Genomic DNA, 24,774 nt, shown 5'->3' with positions numbered 1-24,774 from the left:
TGAAGTCTATGAAGTAACTGGAAATAGAGCCTCACAAAATAAATAAGTATTTACAGTCACTAAGCCCTAACCTTAAGTAAAGCTTCTTGGGGGACCCAAAGCTTGTTTTATATTCATAACCCAAGCACTGGCGTAAATGCGCGTGTGTAGGCTGGGGGAGGGGGGGGGATGACCAAAAATCTTCCAGCAGTGGTAATTCGAAAAGCAGGAAGGGGAGGGGTGGCTGGACAAGAATTAGCACCCCAGATTACATAAGAAGGCGTTGTTCAGGATACAAAACTTGCGTGCTTACATCCCTAAATAACACCTAATTACATCAAAACAGTGCATTTAAAGCTTTTGTACCGTTTGTTCTCTGCTTTAAATACATTTTTGACAATTGGAGAGTTACAAGAAAACATCAAAATCAGCTTTTTTGGTTTCTCACCACAAAACTGGGGGGTGGGGGTGGGGGAGAAGGGATCCAATGGCCCATTCCGATCCAAAAGTGAAGGGGAAAATATATCCACCCCCCCCCCCCTGAGATTTACGTCCCTGAACCCAAAAACAATTACGTATTAAAAGTGTCCAACTATACAGACTAATATTTACAATTAGAAACAGACAATCGAATGGGCAAATTTTTACATCTCAAAATGATCTTTATTCTTCTGAAAAGTACCTCAGAGTACATTTACCTTAAAAACAATAAAATCTGGTACAGACACCATAAAATTATGTTTCCCTTGGGACAATGAAAACCCAAACTAGACTAAAAAGTAGTGTACCCTTTGGATTACCAAGCTGAATTCAGAAGAAAAAAAAACATAAAATGCTGCTAAGACACACTGCATTATGAAGCCATCCGATGTTTGACCACTTTTAAAGTTAGGATTTCAGATTTTATGTATAATCTAAAACCCTGAAAGTGGTTCTAGCATTACCCCCCCCCCCCCCCCCCCCCCCCCGGCCATGTACCAATCCAACATGGATAAATCAACGACCCTAGACGGTAGGTGACCCTCACATATCACATGAGCCTTAAAATGTAGCCCACAGCACCTACTGAAATCATACTCAAGTTTAAAAGACAGCAATAATAGAACCGATTTACTCAAAGATCAGATGATTTGATATCGCATCATAATTATAATTACAATGTATCAGTAAACACGAAGCCTTGATTTGAAATTGTCATTTAGAATGGTGATTTTATGGTTCCCCCACAAATACCTCCATGCTAACGACCCTTGACCTTTGATTTCTTCATGACCTTTCCTCCAGCCACTTTGCCCTTTTTAAGTTTTGTTGCACCCCCTTTCCCCGCTGGGTGGCCTCGCCGCTGCGTTCGGTCCGGAGATCCAAACTTCTTGTTTGCGTTTCTCCCCAAAGGCCCAGATTTCTTTCCAGCTCTCATCGAAGGTGACTTTTTCCCGAATGTTTTGGACGAAGTCCTCTCTTGGCTGTCTTGCCTGCGGGTATTGCCCTTCATTCCTTTCCGCACCTTGTTCTCGGAATCTTTGGACGACTTGGAGCTGAACTTGAATTTCTTCTGTGGGAGTCTGGTTCCCTGACTGCTAGCTTTCCTCTTGTCTGTCCTTGGTAGGCGCTTCTGCTTCGGAAAAAGAGCTGTAACAAATAGTACAAAAAAATACATGTGTACAATGAAAATTTTGAACGCAATTGCAGCTGCTAAATTTATAGGACATTTGAACCGTTGAGAACTCTATATACAGTACATCAGTTCTTTTGATTTTTTTGGTTTTAGATTTGACAAAATATGGATGGGAAAACTCTCTCTACATTATGTTTACACCCCCAAATTGGGACAAATACAAAAGCCCTTAAATATCAACACACCCAGTTTATAGAGATTGGGTCATTCGGTGTCAATTCAACACAATTTTTCACCTGACCGTCACAGATTGAAACGATATATGGCGTGATGATTGGCCATGATGAAGCCTCCAGACGTTGGTTTTTTATTTAATTTGGCTCAATGGTTTTTGAGACCAGATCAACGAACTTTTGACTAATTAGCATGACGTCCGAGCTTTAAACACTACTTAATCATAACCTAAAAACTTTAAGAGTGCCCATCACTTTGCTCACATCAAAAACTAATTTTTCAAAATATTTTTATGAAAATTTTAAGCGTACGTATTTTTGTAATTCAAGGTCAAAGGTCATTACACATTTTCATGCGCTTCATGCTACAATGGTTTTATTTTATGAAAGGAGCCATTCAAAGAGCTATAAAATGATGTACAACACTTGGCTTTATATGTGCTACATTTTTGGAGATACAAAGTATTTAAAGTTTGGAGGTTATGCTAATTAGTAAAATGTTTGTTGACCTTTATCTCAAAAACAAAAGAGCCACATTGCAAAACAAAATCAGTTTCGGAGGTTTCTCATATAGGTAATCATCACACCAAATATCATGTCAATCTGTGAGGTTCGGGTAAAATCGTGTTGCATTGACATGGAATGACCCGATTGTGAATTCACAAAAGTGACAAGAAGTTAATTTTTAAGAGTAAAAGGCCAGAGAGCTAGTGTGATGAATATTTGCATAACAATACCTGGGTCAGGGTCTTCTCCCACTTCTTGTCGGTAGTACTCTGTGTCATCATCCACTTCCTCTTCCTCCTGCTCCTCGCCGACAGCTACTGTTAAAAACGGGAAGAAATTCAAGTTTAACACCCTGTGCTGTACTAACCCCAAATCAATGCGTCGTTGCATATACCTATATCATGCTTCCACCATTTTAGTCATGTTCCCTGTATCCAATAAAAGTACTGAATGATAATGTTTTTGTGCAAAACGGAACCAGACTATTTTTCCCTCCAGCCTCGCTTTGATGACATTGATTTGAATGGGAAGAAAATCAAATGGCTACAACATGATAATGGTCTATAATCATGTTGGGTGAGCACATCCTTTATCAAAGTGTCTAAATATAAAGTATAGAGATAGTCTGGGCCCAACACAACAGTTTTTAGCCAAAAATTAATTCATTCATTCATTCATCCTGAACAATAAAAGGATGATTGATTTCCTGTAGTCAAAGCCCCTGGCATTTGTTTTGTACACAATCATATGGGGCTTGGCACTAGTCTGGCTTTGCCCTGCAAAATATGGGTCATGCTTTCACCGGGGGTTAAGGGGCACTCGCCATATTTTGGCTATATCTGATTGGGGCACTTATGGAGTTTGAAAAATTTTGGCCAAAAAAACTTAAGAGTAATTAAAAAAATTAACAAAACTTACTGTTCAAAACTGTAGTTTAGCACTGCCGAGGGTTAAGGTATTTGTCTGATTAACAAGTTCCATTTATCAATCTTTTGACATTTTCATTCTTTTACCTTTCACAGAAGACTTCTCTTCCTGTTCTGTCTTCTTCTTGATTCCATCCAGGGATTTTTGTCTAAATTAAACCCCAAAAAGTTGACAGACGTTAAAGTATATCACTTTACAATTAGTGGACATGTACTAAACATGATATTTTTAATGTCTACTTGAAGATGTTAAGAGATTGCAGGGCAAAAGAGTTGTGCGTTTCTTCTTTTTTGGCACCTAAAATCACTAATGATCCTGGAATTAATTCCTATCAGGGTCATTAGTGTATCTAGTTTTTCAGTTTCTATCTTTTTACCTTTTAAGAATAATAGCACACTCGCGAAGTTTTCATCATTGCCATCTGTGTTTCAAAGTTTTACTGGCGAAGCTTTGTTCAACTTACTTGTGTTCTTCTTTCTGTTTCGTCTTTGAATCAACGTTTGCTTTTTGAAGTTTCTTTCGCTTCTCCTTTGCTTTCCTGAACAAAAAAAAAATCAAAATCATCGTATTTGCATATTACTGAATTAAAAAAATTACAAACCAATACTAAATATATAATTAAAATGATATATGAGCAGTTACAGACAGTCAAAAAATAACTCCTCTTCCCCTGCCATGCCTTTTACACAGGCTAGTCACCAACAGTCAGATCATATTTCACGCAAGCACTAGTCAATATCAGTCAACAGACAAAAGCAGACAAGTGGTAGACACAGCTGGCTTATTAATCACCTATACCATAGCTGTATAAACAGTCACAGCCAGTCAATCCTGCTTTATGTAGGCTGGGAGCTCTTAACTGTTGAAAACAGTCACTTGATTGATTTTGACTGAAAGGACAACTTGGCACAGAATGTATGTTTGCATAGGAGGGTTAAAGCAAAGACCAGCTTTTAATCGTGATGAATATCATCAATAAATGAAGGATAAATTGAACAAAGTGAGTGAACGCATTACAGGTTGCAACATAACTACACTGAAATGAACTCCTAGACCATTTACAATTGTTAACAGCTTTGCTCCCATTATAACTAACAGATTTTACTCAGAACTGTATCGCACTATGGTAATTCAGAAACAAGAGTACAAAGATTTAGAAAAGTAATATTTATTTCATTTCGGGGGAGTAAATGACTTACATTCTCTGCAGTCGAAGGGTTCTGGCTTCTGCAATCTCCTGTGAAGTCTTTTGGACTGCAAGTTTCAAGAAAAACAAAATCATAAAAAACTGCTCAAGCAAATGACCACCAATATTTGGACAACCCCTGCAATGCATTTCCCTTTAATTATATTTTGTTCTGATGGCCCTTTTTGTAAGGTTTATCCACTGGCAAATTTTGAGAAATTATTATAAAACAATTTAAAATGCAGCGAGTGTAGCTATGCCAGTACTGTTTCAGGAAGAGTTGCCAATGGTCACTGGATAGATATGGTCATCCTCATCTAAGGTGTTGAACACATTATAAAATATTGCAAAACTAGAATATACACTGTAGAATACTGCCCAACCGGCCAGTATTAAAACTGTATAAATCCTTTGCTACGGCATAATAGGGGCAATGTATCTAGCTGAATTCAGCAAACAAAATAAAAAGTCATTTCTGAGAAAGAACCATTGTTGACACAGAGGCTCACATGCATTGGGATAATACGGGCAATGTATCTAGCTTAATTCAGCGAACAAAATAGAAGTCATTTCTGAGAAAGAACCATTCTTGATGCAGAGGCTCACATGCAACTGGGAATTAAAAAAAAAATTAGGAAATTCCAAACCACACAAGGCTTTGTACAGTATTTTTCAGTTTGAAGTAAAAAACAGTGAAATCAGCAGATCTGAGGAAAAGCTGCATGCCTGTTTACTGAGAACCGTCCTAACTCTTGAAAAATCCAACACCGTATGGCAAACTCAACACCCAAACTGTTGGACTCGGTATGTCCAACCCCATTTAAAACATAATCGGTTTACTAGTGGAGTACTCACTCCAAAAGATTTCAACAAAACACGCAGTTGGATTTTGAAGGATTGGGGGTGGTTAAAGGAGCATTGAGTGCGTATGTACCACCCTTAGAGCTATATTAAATTACTAGAGCGCTAACTCGATGTACAAAGTAATGCCTGCTGGGCGCATCCATGTTTGTGCACAAACCTATGGAAAACTCGAAATTTTGTATGGCTTTTGTACGGCTATTTGCATATCTGCATTTGTATTCCATACCGGTGCGTCATCGAAGCCGATACGCCGAAAACCGAAACGCACAATCAGCAAATGAGCGTGTCATTTTGCTCTACGCAAACAGCGCAACGTGTGCGCGCCCTTTCGCTGCAGATGCTTTTCGCCGTGACGTTTTTTGAACCGTCATGACACGCTTTGCGTATCTTCTACTTGCGCGTTGCATTTAGAGTACACTTTTAAAATTCATTTCATCTATTTTGATTGTGTTCTACAAACACGTACATAAATTCAAAATGTCTGCGCCCAGAGCGGCTTCAAAGCGTCTCCACGCGCAAGAATGATGAGTTAGCGCTCTAGTAATTTAATATAGCTCTATGGTACCACCTGTGCACGAGCCTACATGTCAGAGTATAGAGCTCAGTTGTTCCCCCTCGGTAAAGGCTGGTCACCAATTTGGTTTTATTCACAATTTAAGCAATGATACGCGATGCCGACATACCAAATTGATGGTACATGACCTCTCCTTCACACATGCCTTCTTCAATCTTAACCATCTGCAGCTGCATCCTCGGACCAATCTGTCAAAAGACAAAGCTTCAAATGAGACTACTATGTCTACTGTAAGACAAAAAATTGATGCATGTAGATGTAAAAAAATACTGATTTTCGTTCAGAAAAGACTGCTGGAACCTCGGCAAATGTTTTAGTCAGAAAAAAATTGAGCTTACACATACTGACTGCATGACAAATTGGCCTGCATGAGTAATAAGCCATTTGACAAATTTTCAACAATGGAAATCAATCGGAAGTTTGGAATAGTGAGCATTTCCTCCCACTTTACATATGCATATATTAAGATGAGGACATAATTTGTAACGGTTGTACCGTAATTTTCGGAATATAAGCCGCGCGGCGTATAAGCCGCAGCACGCAAAAATCTGCAAATTAAGATTTGAAGTCGGCGTATAAGCCGCACCGGCGTATAAGCCGCACCGACCGCTGCGGTTTCAATTTTGTAAGGCCTCCAAATTCTAGTCAAAATGCTCTGAACCAGTTCCATTCACACTACAGAAGCTATTAAAAGGACCACAAAAGTTATATCAAATCATTTACAATTGATACTTTTACAAACAAATATGGGAATTGATGAGAAATAAACACCGGGAACTGCTGCCGGCTGCCCCGTCATAGCCCGGCAGCCTGCGCCACGCACGCCGGTGAATGACAACATTTTCCCACAGCACGTGAGAGAGTATGAAACCCACCGTGTGTTGTCTGACTGGAGCGCTACAAATCTTGCTTTGTGGCAACAGATGCTGATTTGTTTTGTCCTAAGAATAAACAGGTCCGTTTTTACCTCAAAACTTATCAAATTGTTGCGATTAGTTGCGAGAACAATTCAAGTTTCGATCGTAACTTTCTTTGGAAATAGTCAAAACGAAGCGGACATTTTAATAGACGATTCCATTAATTTTGTAAGGGGTGATTTAGTCCCTCTTTTGAGTTTTACATCGTTTCTTGAATACATTTCAAGAAAACAAAATATATTGTGACGTTGAACAACTGATTATGTAATAAAAAAATGTTTCGAACGCCATAAAAATTGTAGTGGTCTTTTTTCTTTTTTTATAAACAGCGAAAATATTGGTCATTATTGTTCCCAAGAAAGAACACCCCTTTGTTACCACAAATGGTGTGGTCCTCTGTTGGGAAAGCATGCCTGCATATCGCTGCTGCACTGTACCAGTATCACGTACGGCTGGTGGCAAGTGTCGAAGACAGCTTTCATCACCGTACTTTTTTACCGCTCGGTACCTTTACGTGAGACGTGGTTTCGGTTTGTTAATGACTTTCTTAATTTATAATTCATTTCAGCAACATATCTCTTCTTATACCAGTACATTAAATACACATGTGAATTTCATTTTTATTCTTCAAGGCTCGGCGTATAAGCCGCCCTGTGTATAAGCTGCAGTAAACATTTTCATGGGCAAAATCAACGTATAAGCCGCGGCTTATATTCCGAAAATTACGGTAGTTAAGCAACTAGTTTGAAAGGTTGTTTTTTATAGTCTACATGTACGTACCTCCACCAGTCTAATCGCGCTCTTCTGAGCAGCAATGTTACCCCTGCTGCTCATACTCTGGGGAACGGTCACTTCATTGTCGGGACCTTCTTGTTCTGCCTCGCTTTCCGACAACTGACCAGCACTAGACAAACACACAGATTAACAAACAAACACACAAACACGTCATCCAATGACATCAAAACGAAAAACCAAATGGTAGTTCAAGTAACAAAACGGTTGTAAATAGGAAAGGCTGTATGTCATGGAACTAGCCTGAACTGAACAACATTGGTGAAACGTTGTGGTTTGAAGTTCACCATTACCCTTAATTAAATTAACACAGAACTTCAGATTTTTTTTTTGTCGCACATGTCGCACACATATGAACACTGATGATTACCTAGAAATGAACCTACCAATTTAGTGATTAAAAAGCTTGCTCAGAGTGAAAAAAAGGACTTTTGTACTAAATACCCTTTGAAAATATTCTGTCTGAAATGGTATCGTTCGGAAGAAAACAATTATTGAAGGTGGTTTTAAAAAGTGTGTCCACAGTAGTGCACTACATATTGCAGCATCACTCTGTCTGCTTTTTTGTTATGAAACTGAAACAATGCAACAGAGGCAATTGGATGATATGCTGTTTTCCTTGAGAGAACAATAATAGTCTGCAATACATCTGACTTACTTGAGGAAGAAGTCGCTGACATCTTTGTATCGGCTCAGGTCTGGTACCTTGGTCTTGAGCAGCTTCTTGACACTCCGGCTGATTCCAACCGGCACAAGCTTGATGGAACTTGAAGAACAACAAAAAGAAAGGGAAAAAAATGAAGGAAAAAAAAATCAACTTTTCCCTCGGGAATAAAATGACAATGTAATGCTACACTAAATTGTTGAGTGCCATCCTCTCAAACTCCTTCAGGTGGTTTTGAAGGATTTTGTAAGAGTGAGGAAGGTACATCCAAGCAACTCTTGCATTACACGGGGTTTGCTTCAATGTCCCTTGAAAATTACAGTGCAAGATATGTGCTGTTGATTTCCTGCATAGTTGGAGGATTTTGGGCGATCCAAAAACAGTCTTGCTCAGATTAGCTGAAAAGTCAATCCTTTTTCTTTGCCCCTATATTTTCACTTACTAGTGTCTGAACTCAATCAGCTTGGTTTCTGGATCGTAGTTGAATAGCACACAGCGACGTATCTTGTTCAGCTGAACCTGCAAAAGCAAAACAAACCATGCAATGATACTCTTGGGGTTGCACTGTGTAGTTTAACACCGAGGGGGGGGGGGGGGGGGAAGGGCAGAAGGGGGGATAGCACCCAACAACAGCACAGTATGAAGCCAACTGAATTCTACAAAATCCATCATCTACATTCCTTGTCATAATTAGGTATCACTCCCTTGCCAACTTTCATAATGGTGTTATGGCAAGTAAACACTAACACAAAGTACAAAAATATGCACCTTAAACACTGACCATGGAAAGCGGAGTCCTTCTCTACATTAAGTGATCCCGCAATAACAGTCAAGACTTCACTTTACATAAGTTATTTTTACACATGTCTCCAACAAATTTTAAAAATAATCTCAAGACTCAAGACTCATTTTCATACTTTCATACCTTGTGTACATTGATGGAGGGAAACATGTTCTGCAGGATCGTAGCAGCGAGTTTCAGGTGCGGCTCATCTTTGCTGAAGTTGTTGAGGACCAGAAGAGGGTGATACCTGAACTGGGAGGCGTACATGTTGGGGCGCTTCAAGGACGACACCACATCCTTGGCCAGTGAATACTGCAACGAGATCATTCACACACTGAAGAAATTTGGAATTTCAACATTTTGTTTTGCCCGTGCCCATGAGCAATGCAATTTCACATATAAGCACGTGTACAGGGTGAGTAAAAAAAAGCGAAACCCAAATGTCGGGACTATTGTTTTAGTGAAGTTCTGCATGTAGCACTTTCAAAATCTAGGGTATGAAAGCCCAATTCATAAGCTTTCTTTTAGTACGAGAAGCATTCAAATCACTCATGTACTTTTCAAGTTAAGGAATTTTAAACACAACCACCGTTTTAAGGTTCTGTCCACGAATCACAAGAAGTTAAGTGTTCCTTCAACAAAAGGAAAACGAATCACGTAGGGACGTGTGTGAATTGTTTTCGTTTTGCTGAAAGAACGCACACCTTTTTTGTGATCCGTGGACAGAACTTTAAAATGGTGGTTGTGTTTGAAATTCCATAACTTGAAGAGTAAAGAAAGCTTATGAATTGAGCTTTCAAATCCTAGATTTTGAAAGTGCTACATGCAGAACTTCACTAAAACAATAGTCCAACATTTGGGTTTCGCTTTTTTGACTCGCCCTGTATTTGTTTTCTTCTGGCAAGCTTTTGACAGCACTGAGCAAACAGTGCTTATGAAATTACACAGTTGAGTCTACTGCAACTACTTCGCAGTAATTGAAAAACAGTCCATTTTCACTTCAGACAATTATACTAAATTACATGATAAAGAAGGAATTCAGCCTGGGAAACTCGACATCTTGAATGTGATCAAACTCTTACCTGAGTCACTTTGAAATTGATAGTGGGTCCTCTTGGAATTTTAATAATTCTCTGGAGGGAAAAAATGAAAGTAGAGAAAATTAAATCCTTACTTCATCTTCAATGGGTTTTGTCCTGAAAATTAAACTTAAAAAAATGAAAATATACATTGTAGTGTTAAAGATACATTGGAATGAGCATAGGTCTGCTTCTGAAGCTAGAGGTGCATCATATTTTAATACATGTACAAAATCTACGTAGCTGATGCGCACAAACAAAAACATCTAAAACTGAACTTTCAAGGCAGCCTTCGGACCCCGTACTTGATAAAACATGTACAGTGTTTTGTTGTTTGTTAATATTTGGTTTGTTTTCTTCTGGCGGGGTATTCCTGTATGTAAGCCCTTTATATCTCACCATGTTTGTGCCTGTATCTGTTTTTGTAAACACCATGAAATGCGTAACGCCGAGAGGACTGGCCACGCTGACAAAATCCTTCAACACATTCTTCTTTCTAGTCTGAAATCAAGATAAAAAGAAGTTATGATAAGGACGAAATATCAAAAACAAAGTAACAATTTGTAGTAGTTTCATTCGTAATGCATCAGACTTATATACTTCAATCACCAAGGGTCACGTCACAGGACACTAGACGCGTGCCAAATCTTAGGGAAGGAGTTGTTTAGGAGGTTAACAAAGAAAAACCTGTGCTCACAAGGCTAGTATCTGTGTACAATTCTAAGATTCCTTTCAAAGACAACCAAGAATGCAAGAAAAGGAATCAATATTGTAAATATTTTTAAAAAGGCATGCTATTTGATCCTATCAACTAATCTGCCCAGGCAAAACCTTGATTTGTTCCCATGGATGCCTGGTGCAGCAGAGTAAAAGCAGGGCCCAATTTCATGGCTCTGCCTATCTCAAGTTTGTTAACTTTTGGAAAAATGTTGACCTAATTTCACCAGTTAGCAAAGAATTTCGGTTTGTGCGCATGCGTTCATCCCATAACTATGGATTGTGTGCTCACAGCAGTAAGCATGAGGTATTAATAGTACTTGAAGAATTCTGTGATTAGCAGAGCCATGATTTGGGGTAATGTTGTATGTGCAAAGCCGACCAGAAACCAAAATTGACCCGACCCAAAACCGAAATCGACCCGACCCGAAACCTGCTTTGGGTCGGGTTGTGTTGGTTTTACCATCATTTTTGTCGCGTTGGGTCGGTTTGGTTGTGTGTTTTTGATTTCCAGGTTGGGTCAGTTAAGCCATCGGGTGAAAAATCCAAAATACACCTGAAAAATATTAACAATTCGGAAATTCGCATGGTGCAATATTATTGCAGAGTTACTGTGCCCAGTACAACCAACGTCAACCCACCGTGCAAACGTGCATGTGGTTTGCGGTCTACCACACACAGTCTATAACGTGAAGGCCCACCAGTAGGTAATGTTATGAGTCTTCACCGTAACGTACGATTTTTTACTGAGAGTCGATTTTCATGCAAGGCGGGTAAGTTCAGGCACAAAAAGTGGACACAGTTGCCCAAGCCAGAAATTTGGGTCCTTCCGGTCGGTTCTGTTTCGGTTTGGTTTCAGGTCGGTTTGGGTTGGTTTTTGCTTTAATTTTTGTTTGATTTTGGTTCGGATTCGGTTTATATCTAAATTTGTTTCTAGTCGGTTTAGCCTGGTAAACCCGACCCAATGGACAACATTAATAGTAGGCCCAGATGTTGTCAGTGTTGCTCAAAGCAGATGAAGGAAGTAATTCTATATCCTCTTCACAAAATACACGGTGGTTCAGCTGAGTATTGGAGCCATAGTCACAGGAACTTCCAGGGCTATACTTTACCCTGAGGCTGGCTGCGGTGTAGGGTTCCATTGTCCGTCTGATGTCAAGAAGGAGTTGCAAGACGCTTTTGCCAACTACACCTCTGTGGAAGACAAATGTGTGGGGTGCCTTGCCATACTCACTCTCTGCAGTGACCAGATTTTGTTTGGCCTTTTTCTTTCCCTTTCCCTTGTGTAAAAAGAAGAAGATAAGCATCGAGATAAACAGTCAGTAATTACTCAGAAGGAATTTATTTATTCAGGTTGCAACATTTTTTTCTGGAATTCTTCTCAAAAATTCTTGTCGCAAATACTGCTTGGGCGAATTTGCACAATGGAAAACAAGTATCGTCAGACCGTCTAAAGCTACGCAGTCCCTTTTCTACGCATTTACTTTCAATCTGTGTGTGACAAGCGCACGCGTATGCAAGCGTTACCTGCACAGATAATGGAGGGTCGAGGATACTTATGTATTAAATATGTAACTTGTACATGTAAGTCTGTGGGACTGGGAGTGTGGCATTTTGGCGATCATGTATCTACGGGCCCAGTTCCCATACATGCCATAAGGGAACAAAATCCACTTTTAAATTATTTGACAAACCAAGCTAGTTGGGGACATATAGTAAGAACATATAGTCATAGAAGGGCAGGGTTTTGAATTTTTGAGGGAAATTTGGGGGTAAAATGATGATGACAATGACAAAACACAACACAAAAATGAAGATGGTGATCACCGCGAGATGTACTGTGAGCACGCAAGTCGCGCTGCAAGGCACCAACCGGCCCGTAAACTGCGGAGAAAAATCGTAATTTCTACCCCAAGCCCAAGAAACTGTTCAAAAATTACCAAAAAGGTGTCATTACATTGAGCATGGACATGATGGAGGAAGGAACAAAGTCTGCTTTAGCATGTTTAGGTTGACAATGACATGACATTTTTTAGTAATAAAAAAATTCTTGATTCTAATTTGATCGAAACAAAACAGGGGCCCTAACGACGTTAGGAACGTTAGTAATGTTAGTAACGTTACACTAGTTACACGATCGCCGGCATTTTCTGTACACGAAACATGCCAAAGGTTGAAGGAAAATATACTCTTTTTTTTTTAAATTACACCGATAGAGTCATTGCAATTAAAAGAAGACTGCTTAGGGTGGAAAATGTCATGTGAGAATGAGTAAGGGGCCTACATCATCATGACAACCATGACAACACAATCGCCCAATGCCAATAACGCAATAGGTAAAGGTAAAATATGCACAATTTTATTCAAATTTGCAACCGAGAACCATGAGGTAATTCTACCTCCGAGAGAACTAATGATCTCAGAAACGCCTAATAAATACATTTCAATGACCAGCAATCAAATATTTGGTCAATCATTCTTAACTGACCTTCTTTTTCCTTGCCATAGTGTTGATATTTGGAGTCCGCACTGATCCCACCGCTTACGTAGTGTATGCTGTACGATATCGCGAAGTCAACGCACGTGGGTACGGGTGCAGTGCGCCCTCTACAATTAAAGCAACTTGGTTCTCTATGTACGTGTCATAAAGTTAACGTGTGTACACGTCGGGATACTTGACGCAGGTGCACAAAAGCAGCAACCTCGTATTTTTGGTGTACGCTCCCACTTAACTTATGTATTACCATCGTTCATAATTTATTTACCTGACGCGTCACGTGCACGGGGGACAAATTGATAAAGTGTACACTATCTACATGTACATGGTCAACATAACCTTTGTTTTCCTCTACGTGTAGTTCATGATTTCACTAGGCCCCCCCCCCTCTCCAATTTTAGGGGTTTCTCTCCAAACTGTAATTTCCTTCATTACTTCAGGCTATATCCCCGCCGAATGCCACAAACAATCCAAACAAAACAAAAAAGCTGGTTGTTTAGCACCCACCCAAGACTAGAGTTTAGCGCTTTAAAAAAACATGTCCTGCATATCGGATATGAAATCCATGACAATAAATACACCAAAAGTCAGTCAAGTAATTGTAAAATTTATTCATTTTAATGGAAACTTTACCTGAAGATTGCAAAATACGAACCAAAATGAAAACTACTCGAACGATATCAAAGACACAAGTGAGTATGGAAAGGGAAAACTTGTTCCTAAAGCAAAACATTTACAAAGCTATAGTTGACATCTATGATGTGTGAAGGGCACATTGAAACCCTTGTTCTAGGTGTGTAAAGGTTAAGTTTAGTACATTATGTCCATGTAAATAACATGCCTTTCTCATCAAACCATGTTTCTCGCATTCAAGTTTGATCATGGTTTATGATTGGGAGGCAAGCGGCTGGTACCATAGTCCGAGTATCACCCGTTATCCACGGAGCTAAGTCTCCTGTATAACGTCTGATATGTCAAAGCATGCAGATTTATGCAATCTCGCACCTCAGCCAATCAGAGTTGACTTTACTAAATAGTGCCGTCATTTCATTCCCCAAATCAGGACTAAACGTGTGATTGGTCAATTCAGTAATACAACAGCCGGGCGCGTATCGCTTAACCAGCATAATACATAGCGCGTGACACAGCCTTTGTTGCCGAATCTATCAATAGGTGTTTTTTTTTATCCATGTCTATGACCCGACAACAGGTGAATGACAGAAGACCCAATAGAGAAAGCGCCCCCTGATTGGTCAAAATCTAGAGGTCGAGGTGCGGTTGTCTTTGCATAATTAATCAGCAGATTTGCTCGAATAGACTAACGGTACCATAACTTCAACATAAATTTGGGCAATGCAAAAGTATGTCAAAAAATCTGGTCAAGTTAAACACAGGTATGTGAGAATTTGCCCATACTTTTATCTGTATTTCAATTTTAACATTTGAACAAACATTGTTGTCAAAATACCAACTGTCACGCAAGAAACTTTCCCACACAACAAAAGTATTGAACATAATTTGGTTTTGAACAAAAAATTCAACGAAACAACTTTTTAGACAAGCATATTACAGTTCAAATTGATCTTTTTACACTTGCGTTTTCAAACACGGATTAAGAAAAAAAGTGTGACAGCATTAAGAAAAGTCATTCCATCACATGGCAAAGCCAATAGGGTTGTACAACCTACGGAAGATTTTGTTTTTCTGAAATTGTCAATAGCTAACAGCTCCCCACAGCTTTAAGTTTAAAACCATGCCATGCCGTATTTTGCATTCAAGATAATACTGCATTTCCTTCAACAGAATTTACACCTTACAGTGTGTTTTATTTCTGCCGACTTGAGGACTGATACTGAAGTACTGCCAGCAAAAACATACATGTATGAATACATATGACTGCACGTGTAAATGGATTCTGTTGAACTGCGCAATATTCGGAATGACCTTTTCACACACAAGATCTCGAGGCAGTACCATAAGGAATTTCCTGCACACATATCTGACCCGTCCCTCTCCAGTGATAATTTCATTCATCTTTAAATACTTGTACTGTTGATGTAGCATCTCTAGCTTCCTTCTTACTGTCATGAGAACTTGTGAGACCCAAATAATTTATTTTTTGATAAAAGCAGTTCTTTTGTTTTCAATAAGAGTCTCTTGCTCTTTAAGCTCTGTTTATAATTCATCCCTGTCATAGTCTTCCTCGTCACCACCCTCCTCAGAGGGAGCTGCTCTCTCTGCTCCCTCGTACAATTTACTGACAATTGGGGTGACAATGTCTTCCAATTCCTTTTTGTGGGCATCAAAGTCTTCTTTCTCTGCGTCTTGGTTTGCGTCTAGCCACTCAATTTGCTCGTCTAGAGCTGTGCTGATGGTTTCCTTCTCTTCCTCCGACAGTTTGCCGCCCAGTTTCTCCTCGTCCTTGATTTGGTTCTTGAGGGAGTAAGCGTAGCTCTCCAGTTCGTTCCTGGACTCCACTCGCTCCTTGACTTTCTTGTCTTCGTCGGCGAATTTCTCGGCGTCGTTGATCATGCGCTCGATGTCCTCGGGCGTCAGACGGTTCTGGTCGTTGGTGATGGTGATCTTCTCTTTGTTGCCTGTGCCCTTGTCTTCGGCCGACACTCTCAGGATGCCGTTGACGTCAATCTCGAAGCTGACCTCAATTTGGGGGACGCCGCGGGGAGCAGGAGGGATATCATTCAGGTCAAATTTGCCGAGCAAGTGGTTGTCCTTTGTCATTGGACGCTCACCTGTTAAAGAGTAATAAGAATTACTTACAACTTTTCAATTGTGGTTATTGTTGTGTCAATTGTCACAGAGTGAAAGGCAATGGTTGCCAATCAAGGCAGGTGGGGGAAAAAAAGAGATTTCACCATGAAAAGTGGCACAAGTCTCTAAATAGACCCTTTCATAAAAATTGGTCAACCGTGAATGTAAGGACATGATCAGGGCGTCATTTTAAAGAGGAGATTCAACCCTAACAGAGGATATCTCCCTTTGATTCACATGTGCCCTACTTCTGTTCCAATTAGCAATAATATCTCAATTTCGGGTTGTTTTTTTTATCCACCCTGTATAGTACTTAGTTAAAGGTGACTTGTGACTCCGACTTGGCCCATGTGACTCGTGACTCGATCAGCATGACTCGGGACTCGGACTCGATGGTTGGTGGCTTGAATACAAGTCTGCTAGTTGATGTGGACTTTCCCTATCACACAATATGGTTATAACAGGATTTGTGCCAATGACAATCTGTCATAGCTGTACAACTCCTGAAACTGTGGATGGTAAAACAGTCAAAGCTCCCTCACCTTCAAACACTTGGATTGTCACGGTCGGCTGGTTGTCGGCGGCGGTGGAGAAGATCTGTGATTTCTTTGTTGGCACAACCGAGTTTCTGGTGATCAGTTTGGTCATGACACCTCCGACAGTCTCAATACCCAGGGTCAGGGGGTTGACATCGAGGAGAACCAGCTCACCTGATGGAAGAGAAACAAAACCTCTATTCAGTCCTCTGTTTTATTTACCTACTTTTCCGCAGCAGAAGTAAACATATATTTGTCATGGGGCGCTGTGGTCCAATAGTTGCAAGTGTTCCACTCGTGTGCCGTGGTACATGGGGTTCAAACCCCGACGGGGAACATGGTACTTGTGCTCTTGGGCAAGGCATTTTACTACAATTGCCTCTCTCCACCCAGGAGTAAAATGGGTACCTGTGAAGGTAGAGACCACATTGCCACTGATCTCGAGCTGCTGCAGGAAAAAAAATGGTCTCATTCCTGATGAATGGGGATAATAGTTGTGATGCGCATTTGATCATATTCCTATGGAATTTGCGCAATATCAATGTTAAAATTATCAAATTATTCTGATGATCTGATTTGCAAAATGACTGATGTTATTTACCCCCACTGGTACGGTTGAATACTGAAAGACTCAGCAGGGCTGAACAAGTAAAAGCATACAGCCACCTTTATAGATAATTTGTATATGCATTTCACAACACCATTAATTAGGAATTCCTACAAAAACACCCCCCCCCCAAAAAAAAGGATTTGACACCAAAAAATTCTTCAAGAGACTGGCTTTTCCAAGCATTGAAAATTGAAGCTTTTCAAATCATTCTGTTCAAGTCCTCAGAACAGTACGGATGTAATAATCATGTATGTGGGTCTGATGTGTTTTTCTGCATAAAATGTGTGGTAGAGAAGATAAGTACACAATGTGCAGTGGCAAAATTTGAAGTGTAAAAAATATTCAAATGCTGTAATTACAAAAAGACTTAGCTCTCGCCCCAGAGAAAGGCCAAAACAAATATGAACATGCCATTCAGCTTACCTGTGTCTTCATCTCCACTCAACACTCCAGCTTGCACAGCTGCGCCATAGGCCACAGCCTCGTCAGGGTTGATGCCTCGGGACGGCTCCTTCCCGTTGAAGAAATCCTTCACCAGAGACTGCACCTTGGGGATTCGTGTGGAGCCACCGACAAGAACAATCTCGTGAATCTCAATCTTCTTCAGTCCAGAGTCGTCTAGGACTTGTTTAACGGGCTTCAGGGTGGATTTGAAGAGATCCTGCAAGACAAATAGGAAGAATACCACATGTAATTGCTACTTTCGAAAGTTCAGACCTTTAATAGAACGCTGCATCAATTGAGTAGACCCTAACAAGTGTTGAAGTGCATGGAACTTATTATACGTGTATTTCACCAACTCCTGAGTACATCCAGGTGTGACTGTGTAAGCCTTTTGAACCCCCATAGTCTTCAGCTTGATGTTCAGGAAGTACTTTGTGGAAAAATTGCCAACTGGGTTGTAAGTTGTTGGATTAATTTTATAGGTTGTCTCAGGAATACAGCTGTGATCTACTTACATTGTTCAATTCCTCGAATTTGGCCCTTGTGAGCGTCTCAGAGAAGTCCTCGCCTTCAAAGAATGACTCGATCTCCACACGGGCCTGGTGCTGGGAGCTGAGGGCTCTCTTGGCCTTCTCCACCTCCCTGCGGAGTTTCTGGACGGCACGGTTGTCCTTGCGTACATCCTTGCCCTTCTTCTTCTTGTACATCTTGATGAAATGCTCCATGACGCGCTGGTCAAAGTCCTCACCGCCTGGATTTGGGAGACGGCACCAATGACAAAATTAAACAGGGCCTAAGTACCAAGGAATTTAAGGCAACTGTCGTTTTTCTAAACTCTGGAGAAGTTCTCTTCGAAAAGCTTAACTCTTTGACTACGGGTTACGTTGCCTTAATTAAAATTAAAGCAATGAGCACTTGATGTTGAGCCGAAAAATCGGCTTTGACTTAACAGTTGCTACAGTCGAGTCTCGTTATAACAAACTCGTTCGGACCTAGCCAAATTGTTTGTTATATCAGAATTTTGTATTAAGAGGAACATCAGTCCCATTCATTGTGCATATAAATGCACAGTCGGGACCAAGGCTTTATGTTGTTATAACCAGAATTATGTATTAACAGAGTTTGTACTAACGAGAGTCGACTGTATTTTGAACACAAGTATTGGATCGCTGTAAACAAAGTTAAGTCAATAGGTACACAAAGGAATTGTATAATAGCCAGTACAAATCATTACCTTCCAAGGGACAAAACACAAGCAAAGACTTTTCACTTAGAATGGATTTCGATATTGCAGGCTCTAATTGACATCAGCAGCCGCAACAGAAACAGAACGTTGGTATGACTCACCAAGATGAGTGTCACCGTTTGTTGCCACGACTTCGAAGACTCCATTGTCGATGGTCAAGATTGAGACATCGAAAGTTCCACCGCCGAGATCAAAGACCAAGATGTTCTTCTCCCCTTCGCGTTTGTCCAAGCCGTAGGCAATGGCAGCCGCAGTCCTGTGTTGGCAGGAAAAACAGACATTTGTCCGTTATTTTTTTGGTTTAACCAGCTGACGATTATGGGTAAACTGTGTGAACTGAATCCACTTCAGAGTAAAATGCCCATCTGAAGGTTATAGAAGTACAACTTCAGTAGGAGCTTATACAGGGATCTGTGCACGACTTCCCACTCATGCAGTGAATCTCCAAAATTATTGTTAGGTGTCGGCACTTCATTTAAATTTCCACAATGTGGCACCAATTGTCTTGTACAACACTATTAAGTGCTCAAATTGTATCTCTGTGAACCAACAATAGGTATGAAGGTGTCAAGTAGCAATGATGTGTTCTCTGGACACACAGAAAAGCTTTCGATGGTCGGTGGAAATGTAGAAATGGCCCCGACATGCAAGTTTTCGCAACTGCTAAGCTTCTTGCCATCTTTTTGCTCACATTTGACAGAAAATGTCAACGCGTATAAATGCCGTCCCTATTTCAAGAGACACACATGCAGCGCAAAATGGAACAGTTTGCTGAAATGTCAGCATCACTTGACCAAAACGTCAAATTGTGTACCGTTGTGCGACGTGGGGTCTATTCTTGCCACTACTTACGGCTCGTTTATGATTCTCATGACGTTCAGGCCGGCAATAACCCCCGCATCCTTGGTGGCCTGGCGCTGGGCATCGTTGAAGTAGGCAGGGACGGTTACTACGGCATTGCCAATCGTCTTGCCAAGGTAGGCCTCAGCTGTTTCCTGCATGGAGTAACAAAAGTAGAAGATGCACCATCAGGAAAAAAAAAAAACATTTCAAAGTGTTTAAGAGTCCACCTCTATTGTACAAACTGAAAAAAGGCGATTATATTTAAGTACACAGCAAGAATTTGTCATTCACTGTGTACTTAACACTCCGTGGTTATGCTTATTGTTTTTCGCTTCCAACAGCCAACACAAAAAAGCCCCAATAGTTTTGTGAACACACAATCCTAACTGAAACAAAAGTACTTGTTTACTTGTAATGGAAGTAAAGCATGGTGAAGTTATAAACACTGAACATCAGTTTAAGTCCTTTACTTAAAGGGAATATACATCATTTGCTTTTGCTGTAATTTTCAGAAATGGATGGAATTGGGGGGTTGGAAATATATAGCAAATATAGTTACACTGACTTTTTTTAGGTTTTGGGTTCGAAAATGCTATAAAAACCAAGAAAAACAATCATTTTCCTGTAGTCTGGTTCCCTGACTCTGTTTAAGAAGAAACAGAGCAGTTTACATATATTGAGAAATTGTAAGGTCAGGGAACCAGTCTAGCTGGCTTGTACCCGTTCATAGGTGTGTAATCGATTGCAAACAAGTACGATGGTCAACTGGGGCCAGTATTTGAAAAAAAGCCAGTTTTTTCCAACGCTGATCGGCCGATCAGCGTTGGAAATTGATACAAAAATACCACTTTTCTTGAAAATGACAGTATACCAGGTGCCATGATTTTATAGGATGCTTTACACTGTCATTCACTAACAGTCCAGCAAGGTATTTCAAAATGATTTGGTAGTTTTATTTTTTGATGTTTGCAAATGTTGTATTTTCCCTTTAATGAACACAGCGTAGGCCCATGTTAATTCATTAACAGTACAATTCTCACAAACATGTTTGCATTCACATGAGGCCAAACTCATTCTAATTGGAGTGATTTCACAAGTACCAGCACCTTTCAACGTTCAAAATTTAATTAACTCTCCGGAGCACTAAAATAGAGGATGTGCGGCTCGGGTGAATCCACTGGCAACCTGGCCTTGAAGTATTTTCCCAAATGAAGTTTTAAGCTTATATGAAGGCCTAAATCATTCATTATAGCTGGTATGATTGAGAACAATTTATGACTATGCCTCCAAGATGCAAACTAGTTTTGCATTAGGATACTGTCTGAACTTTGCAGATATCTTTACTTAATAGGACTAGTTTCTGTGGTCCTTGCTTACTTTCATCTTGGAGAGGACCATGGCACTGATTTCCTCAGCAGCGAATAGTTTCTTCTGGTCATTCACAAGGACTTCGATGTGCGGCTTGTTGCTCTTGTTCTTGACCTGCAAGTAAAACATTCAAGACAAATAAGGCAATTCCAGAAAATACGTGAGTTCTTCAGGTGCATTTCAGGCTCCAGAAAGGTGGTTTTGGCCGTGGGGATTGTTTTTTAGTAATTAGGCAAATGTGGACATAACAGCATTTCAGTCTCAAAAAGGTTTAGTAAAGGGGGGGGGGGGTGTACAGCACAGGGCAATTGAAAAGTTTGTCTAACAATCACTCACCGTGAAAGGGAAGTATTTGATATCACTTTGCACTGATTTGTCCTCCCATGTGCGTCCGATCAGTCGCTTGGCATCAAAGACGGTGTTTTCTGGGTTGCTGGTCAGCTGGTTCTTGGCGGCGTCACCGATGAGACGTTCGCCCTCGGCGGTGAAGGCCACGTAAGACGGCGTGATACGATTGCCCTGGTCGTTGGCAATGATTTCCACTCTGCCGTTCTTAAAGATTCCAACGCTGCAATTTGAAATCAGATATTGGAGACAATTAAACATCTGAAGGTTTTGGACGTTTTAGTGAATCAACATTAAGTTCAGTTACAATGGACGGATTTTAACGATTTCATGTGCCCACAAAGCTTTGTGTAGCCCTTCATATTAGCCCTTTCTGCGAGATATTTTTTAAAAAAATTTAATCTGTTCAAATCCTCTACAGGGAATTAATGGCATATTCCTTGCCAATTTCTACCCAATACAGTTAATAAGATTAAAAATTACCAACAATCTGTTTGGCTTTAAGCATAAAGCCTTTAAAGGTAGGAAACAGTTTGGAGAATTGGATTATTTAATGAACAATTTTAAAACTCTGCCACCAAAGTATGAAAGGCAACTGCTGCCTTTGACTCATACCAGGAGTATGTTGTTCCCAGATCAATGCCGACTACTGTGCCCACTTTATCCTTGTCGTCATCTTCTTCCTCCTCCTCATCGGCCCTCACCATGGAGAGTGCGTTGAGGGTGAACACCACAAAACACAGGATGTAAAATGCCTTCTTCATGATGAAGTGCAATACTATGAACAACCTGAAATGAATTTGAAAACAAGGCCCATATATTGCTCAAATGGTTTCACAAAATTATCAAAATTTCAACAAGACAAGGAATCAAATCACTTGCCTCATTTGAAGAAATTAAAAAATGTTGCTTGTTCAAGTTGTGCATGTGTCGAGTCATAGCCAAAATGTGGCTCAAATACCATGGAGAAATTTTTACTCCATCAATAATCATGTCCATGCAAATACTTCCTCCATCATGTCCATATTGTGAGGAAGTCCAATAAACTGGGGCTACTTTAGTCCTGTCGAGGACATTTCAAAGTTGCAAAATGCAAAAATCAGTTGGTTAAACAGAACTGAATGTCCATAATTAAATTGTATAAACTTGAGAAATATTTTAAACGCAGTGGCTATTGTTACGGCAGCCGTAACGCATTTCCCATTTTCTATCGTTACGGTAGACTGCAACCTGGCAACTTTTATAAAAAACATGACAAGAAAATATAAAATTAGAAGGAAAAAAGTGAATTTGAACTTTATGAAATTCGGACTTTATTTCCCTTTTAAAAAAAATCCTCCAAAGCCTCAGGTTAGAAAAGGAAAAAAATTCGAGTGCAAAACCGAAATTCGAACCCGCAACCTCGCGGTGCAAAATCCTACCCTTTAACGGTTGAGCTGGCGCACTGCTCGATAAAACGTGGGGAAACAAATAATTATATACCTGCGTGCGTATCAAAAAAATATCGTAGAGGGCGCTAAACAACGAGTGCCGTAACGATAGCCACTTCGTATTTTAAAATATAAAATTGTCAGCAAAATGTGCCATATTCATTCATAATGAATTTCCCTTCTCAACTCTCGGCATTAAATTCATGTAAAAAGACGCTGTACATCGGGCTTAACGCTATCACCTTTACTGAAGAATCCTTAGGAATCCTATTCCTAAATAATTATATTTGACCGGATGATCTAAAGTAAAGGCTCATGCAATGGATGGACATGATGGAGGCAAGGGCGGATCCAGGGGGGGGCCAAAGGGGGCCATGGCCCCCCCCAAAACGAAATCAATTTTTTTTTTTATGTGACATCGCAATAACGGCAGGCAATGAGTACACCACCATCTTTTCCTCAAACAAAAAAACATTGGTTAAAGTGGTCAGAAATTGCCTCAGATCGCACCACAGAGCATCTAGAATCCAAAAAAATTTCGGGGCCCTTAAGCGGGCCCCGAATCCCACGCCGTAATTTTTTTGACCCACTTTTTGACATCGCAATAAAGGCAGGCAATGAGTACACCACCATCTTTTCCTTAAAAAAAAACATTGGTTAAAGTGGTAAGAAATTGCCTCAGATCGCACCACAGAGCATCTAGAATCCAAAAAATTTTCGGGGCCCTTAAGCGGGCCCCGAACCCCACGCCGTAATTTTTTTGACCCACTTTTTGGGGGGGCCCAAACATTTTTTTGGCCCCCCCAAAATTGTGTTCTGGATCCGCCCTTGGATGGAGGAATAGGGTTTTATTTGGACAAATTTAAATCCCCCGTCCCATGTGTTAGAACACATTGCGCCGTAAAATCAAGGGAATCCCCGAGTTTTTCCATATTCTACAAACAAAGACAAATCTTATTAACTTACCTATAATGTTACCAATTAACCAGCTCTCGAGAAATGTTGATCTTGACAGAGAATACAGGAAAATTTCCTTTAAAAAGTGACAATTTCTTGACGTTCGATGAAGATGAATCGCAATTGCTGCTTGACAACGTGCGTACCGAGGATTCAATGTGTGACAATTTGCTACGTGTATTTTTTCGATGTCGTGTGCACGCACATGCTACTCGTTTTACAGGGTGACAATCTGGTCGTGGCCTTTTCTGATTGGTCGAAACCCGGCATGTTGGCTGTATGTGATTGGTCCACATGTTACTACACGTCAGTAATAAGATGTTACGTCAGTTCTGGCTGATTCACAATTCAGCTTAGATTCCGCCCACTTTTACACTTCCATCAACTGGACTACTAAGCCGACAAAAATCCGCAGCACACCGATGTTGCATTTTTTGCAAAATTTCAACGAATGATTGACATTTGTTAATTATAATCACCATACCACAAGTACAACATGGTGATGAAATGCAGTTCGTACAATGTTAACAGGAAATTCATTCCCAAATAGCTGTAACTAAAACGTGTTTATTAGGCGTGGTATTTAAATTGTACATGTAGTATTTTTTGTGAGGAAGTGTGGAGTTTCATGACTTGAAAAAAATAATTTCATCAAAATTAAGGGGCCTTCGCAGTTGTCCCATGGAGGGCGGATCCGGGAGGGGGGGGACGGGGGGCCATCCCCCCCCCCCAAAAAAAGAGCCATTTTTGTGGGTTTTTTTTTTAATTGACGTCGCAACAAAGGCAGACACTGCGTACACCACCAACTTTTTCCTCAAAACAAAAGGATATTAAAGTGGTCAGAACTCAGAAATGGCCTCAGATCGCACAATGTAGCTCCCATATCCAAAA

The 24,774-nt window shown here is 40.3% G+C and overlaps 2 protein-coding genes across 3 annotated transcripts; both read right to left on the bottom strand.

Moving 5' to 3' along the window:
* Positions 1–931: 931 nt before the first annotated feature.
* LOC119720674 (suppressor of SWI4 1 homolog) lies at positions 932–13,476 on the bottom strand. 2 transcript variants are annotated; one of them, XM_038190466.1, is made up of 14 exons: positions 13,327–13,476; positions 11,951–12,118; positions 10,521–10,622; positions 10,125–10,175; positions 9,184–9,354; positions 8,701–8,777; positions 8,253–8,360; positions 7,583–7,706; positions 5,995–6,073; positions 4,461–4,515; positions 3,725–3,799; positions 3,348–3,409; positions 2,565–2,651; positions 932–1,608 (listed from the first exon to the last, which is right to left on the bottom strand). In XM_038190466.1, exons 1-14 carry the CDS (start codon positions 13,342–13,344, stop codon positions 1,220–1,222), a joined length of 1,566 nt encoding a protein of 521 aa, XP_038046394.1. In that variant the 5' UTR covers positions 13,345–13,476; the 3' UTR covers positions 932–1,219. The 2 variants fall into 2 exon arrangements, with proteins under 2 accessions (XP_038046394.1, XP_038046395.1); XM_038190467.1 differs by having other exon boundaries at positions 2,565–2,648.
* A 450-nt stretch (positions 13,477–13,926) lies between these two features.
* Positions 13,927–24,103, bottom strand: LOC119720212 (endoplasmic reticulum chaperone BiP-like). The gene is made up of 10 exons (XM_038189804.1): positions 23,893–24,103; positions 22,112–22,285; positions 21,488–21,719; positions 21,161–21,265; positions 19,793–19,935; positions 19,042–19,196; positions 18,210–18,445; positions 17,674–17,911; positions 16,647–16,814; positions 13,927–16,085 (listed from the first exon to the last, which is right to left on the bottom strand). Exons 2-10 carry the CDS (start codon positions 22,258–22,260, stop codon positions 15,511–15,513), a joined length of 2,001 nt encoding a protein of 666 aa, XP_038045732.1. The 5' UTR covers positions 22,261–22,285; positions 23,893–24,103; the 3' UTR covers positions 13,927–15,510.
* Positions 24,104–24,774: the final 671 nt, after the last annotated feature.

The sequence above is a fragment of the Patiria miniata genome, unplaced genomic scaffold (genome assembly GCF_015706575.1).
Source record: "Patiria miniata isolate m_02_andy unplaced genomic scaffold, ASM1570657v1 HiC_scaffold_9, whole genome shotgun sequence".
In the NCBI taxonomy this organism is placed as follows: Eukaryota; Metazoa; Echinodermata; class Asteroidea; order Valvatida; family Asterinidae; genus Patiria; species Patiria miniata.
This window is presented reverse-complemented; position numbering and strand designations above follow the sequence as displayed.

What these genes read in the sequence shown, in the direction of transcription:
- LOC119720674 (XM_038190466.1), bottom strand. An exon ending in CAGATACAGGCACAAACATG is followed by an intron (nt 10,176 to 10,520) that starts GTGAGATATAAA and finishes TTTTCCCTCCAG; the next exon opens with AGAATTATTAAAATTCCAAG. An exon ending in AAACAGAAAGAAGAACACAA is followed by an intron (nt 3,410 to 3,724) that starts GTAAGTTGAACA and finishes GGTTTAATTTAG; the next exon opens with ACAAAAATCCCTGGATGGAA.
- LOC119720212 (XM_038189804.1), bottom strand. Translation starts at nt 22,260, where the DNA reads ATGAAGAAGGCATTTTACATCCTGTGTTTTGTGGTGTTCACCCTCAAC. An exon ending in CTGGGAACAACATACTCCTG is followed by an intron (nt 21,720 to 22,111) that starts GTATGAGTCAAA and finishes TTCAAATTGCAG; the next exon opens with CGTTGGAATCTTTAAGAACG. An exon ending in ATGAGAATCATAAACGAGCC is followed by an intron (nt 19,197 to 19,792) that starts GTAAGTAGTGGC and finishes CTGCCAACACAG; the next exon opens with GACTGCGGCTGCCATTGCCT.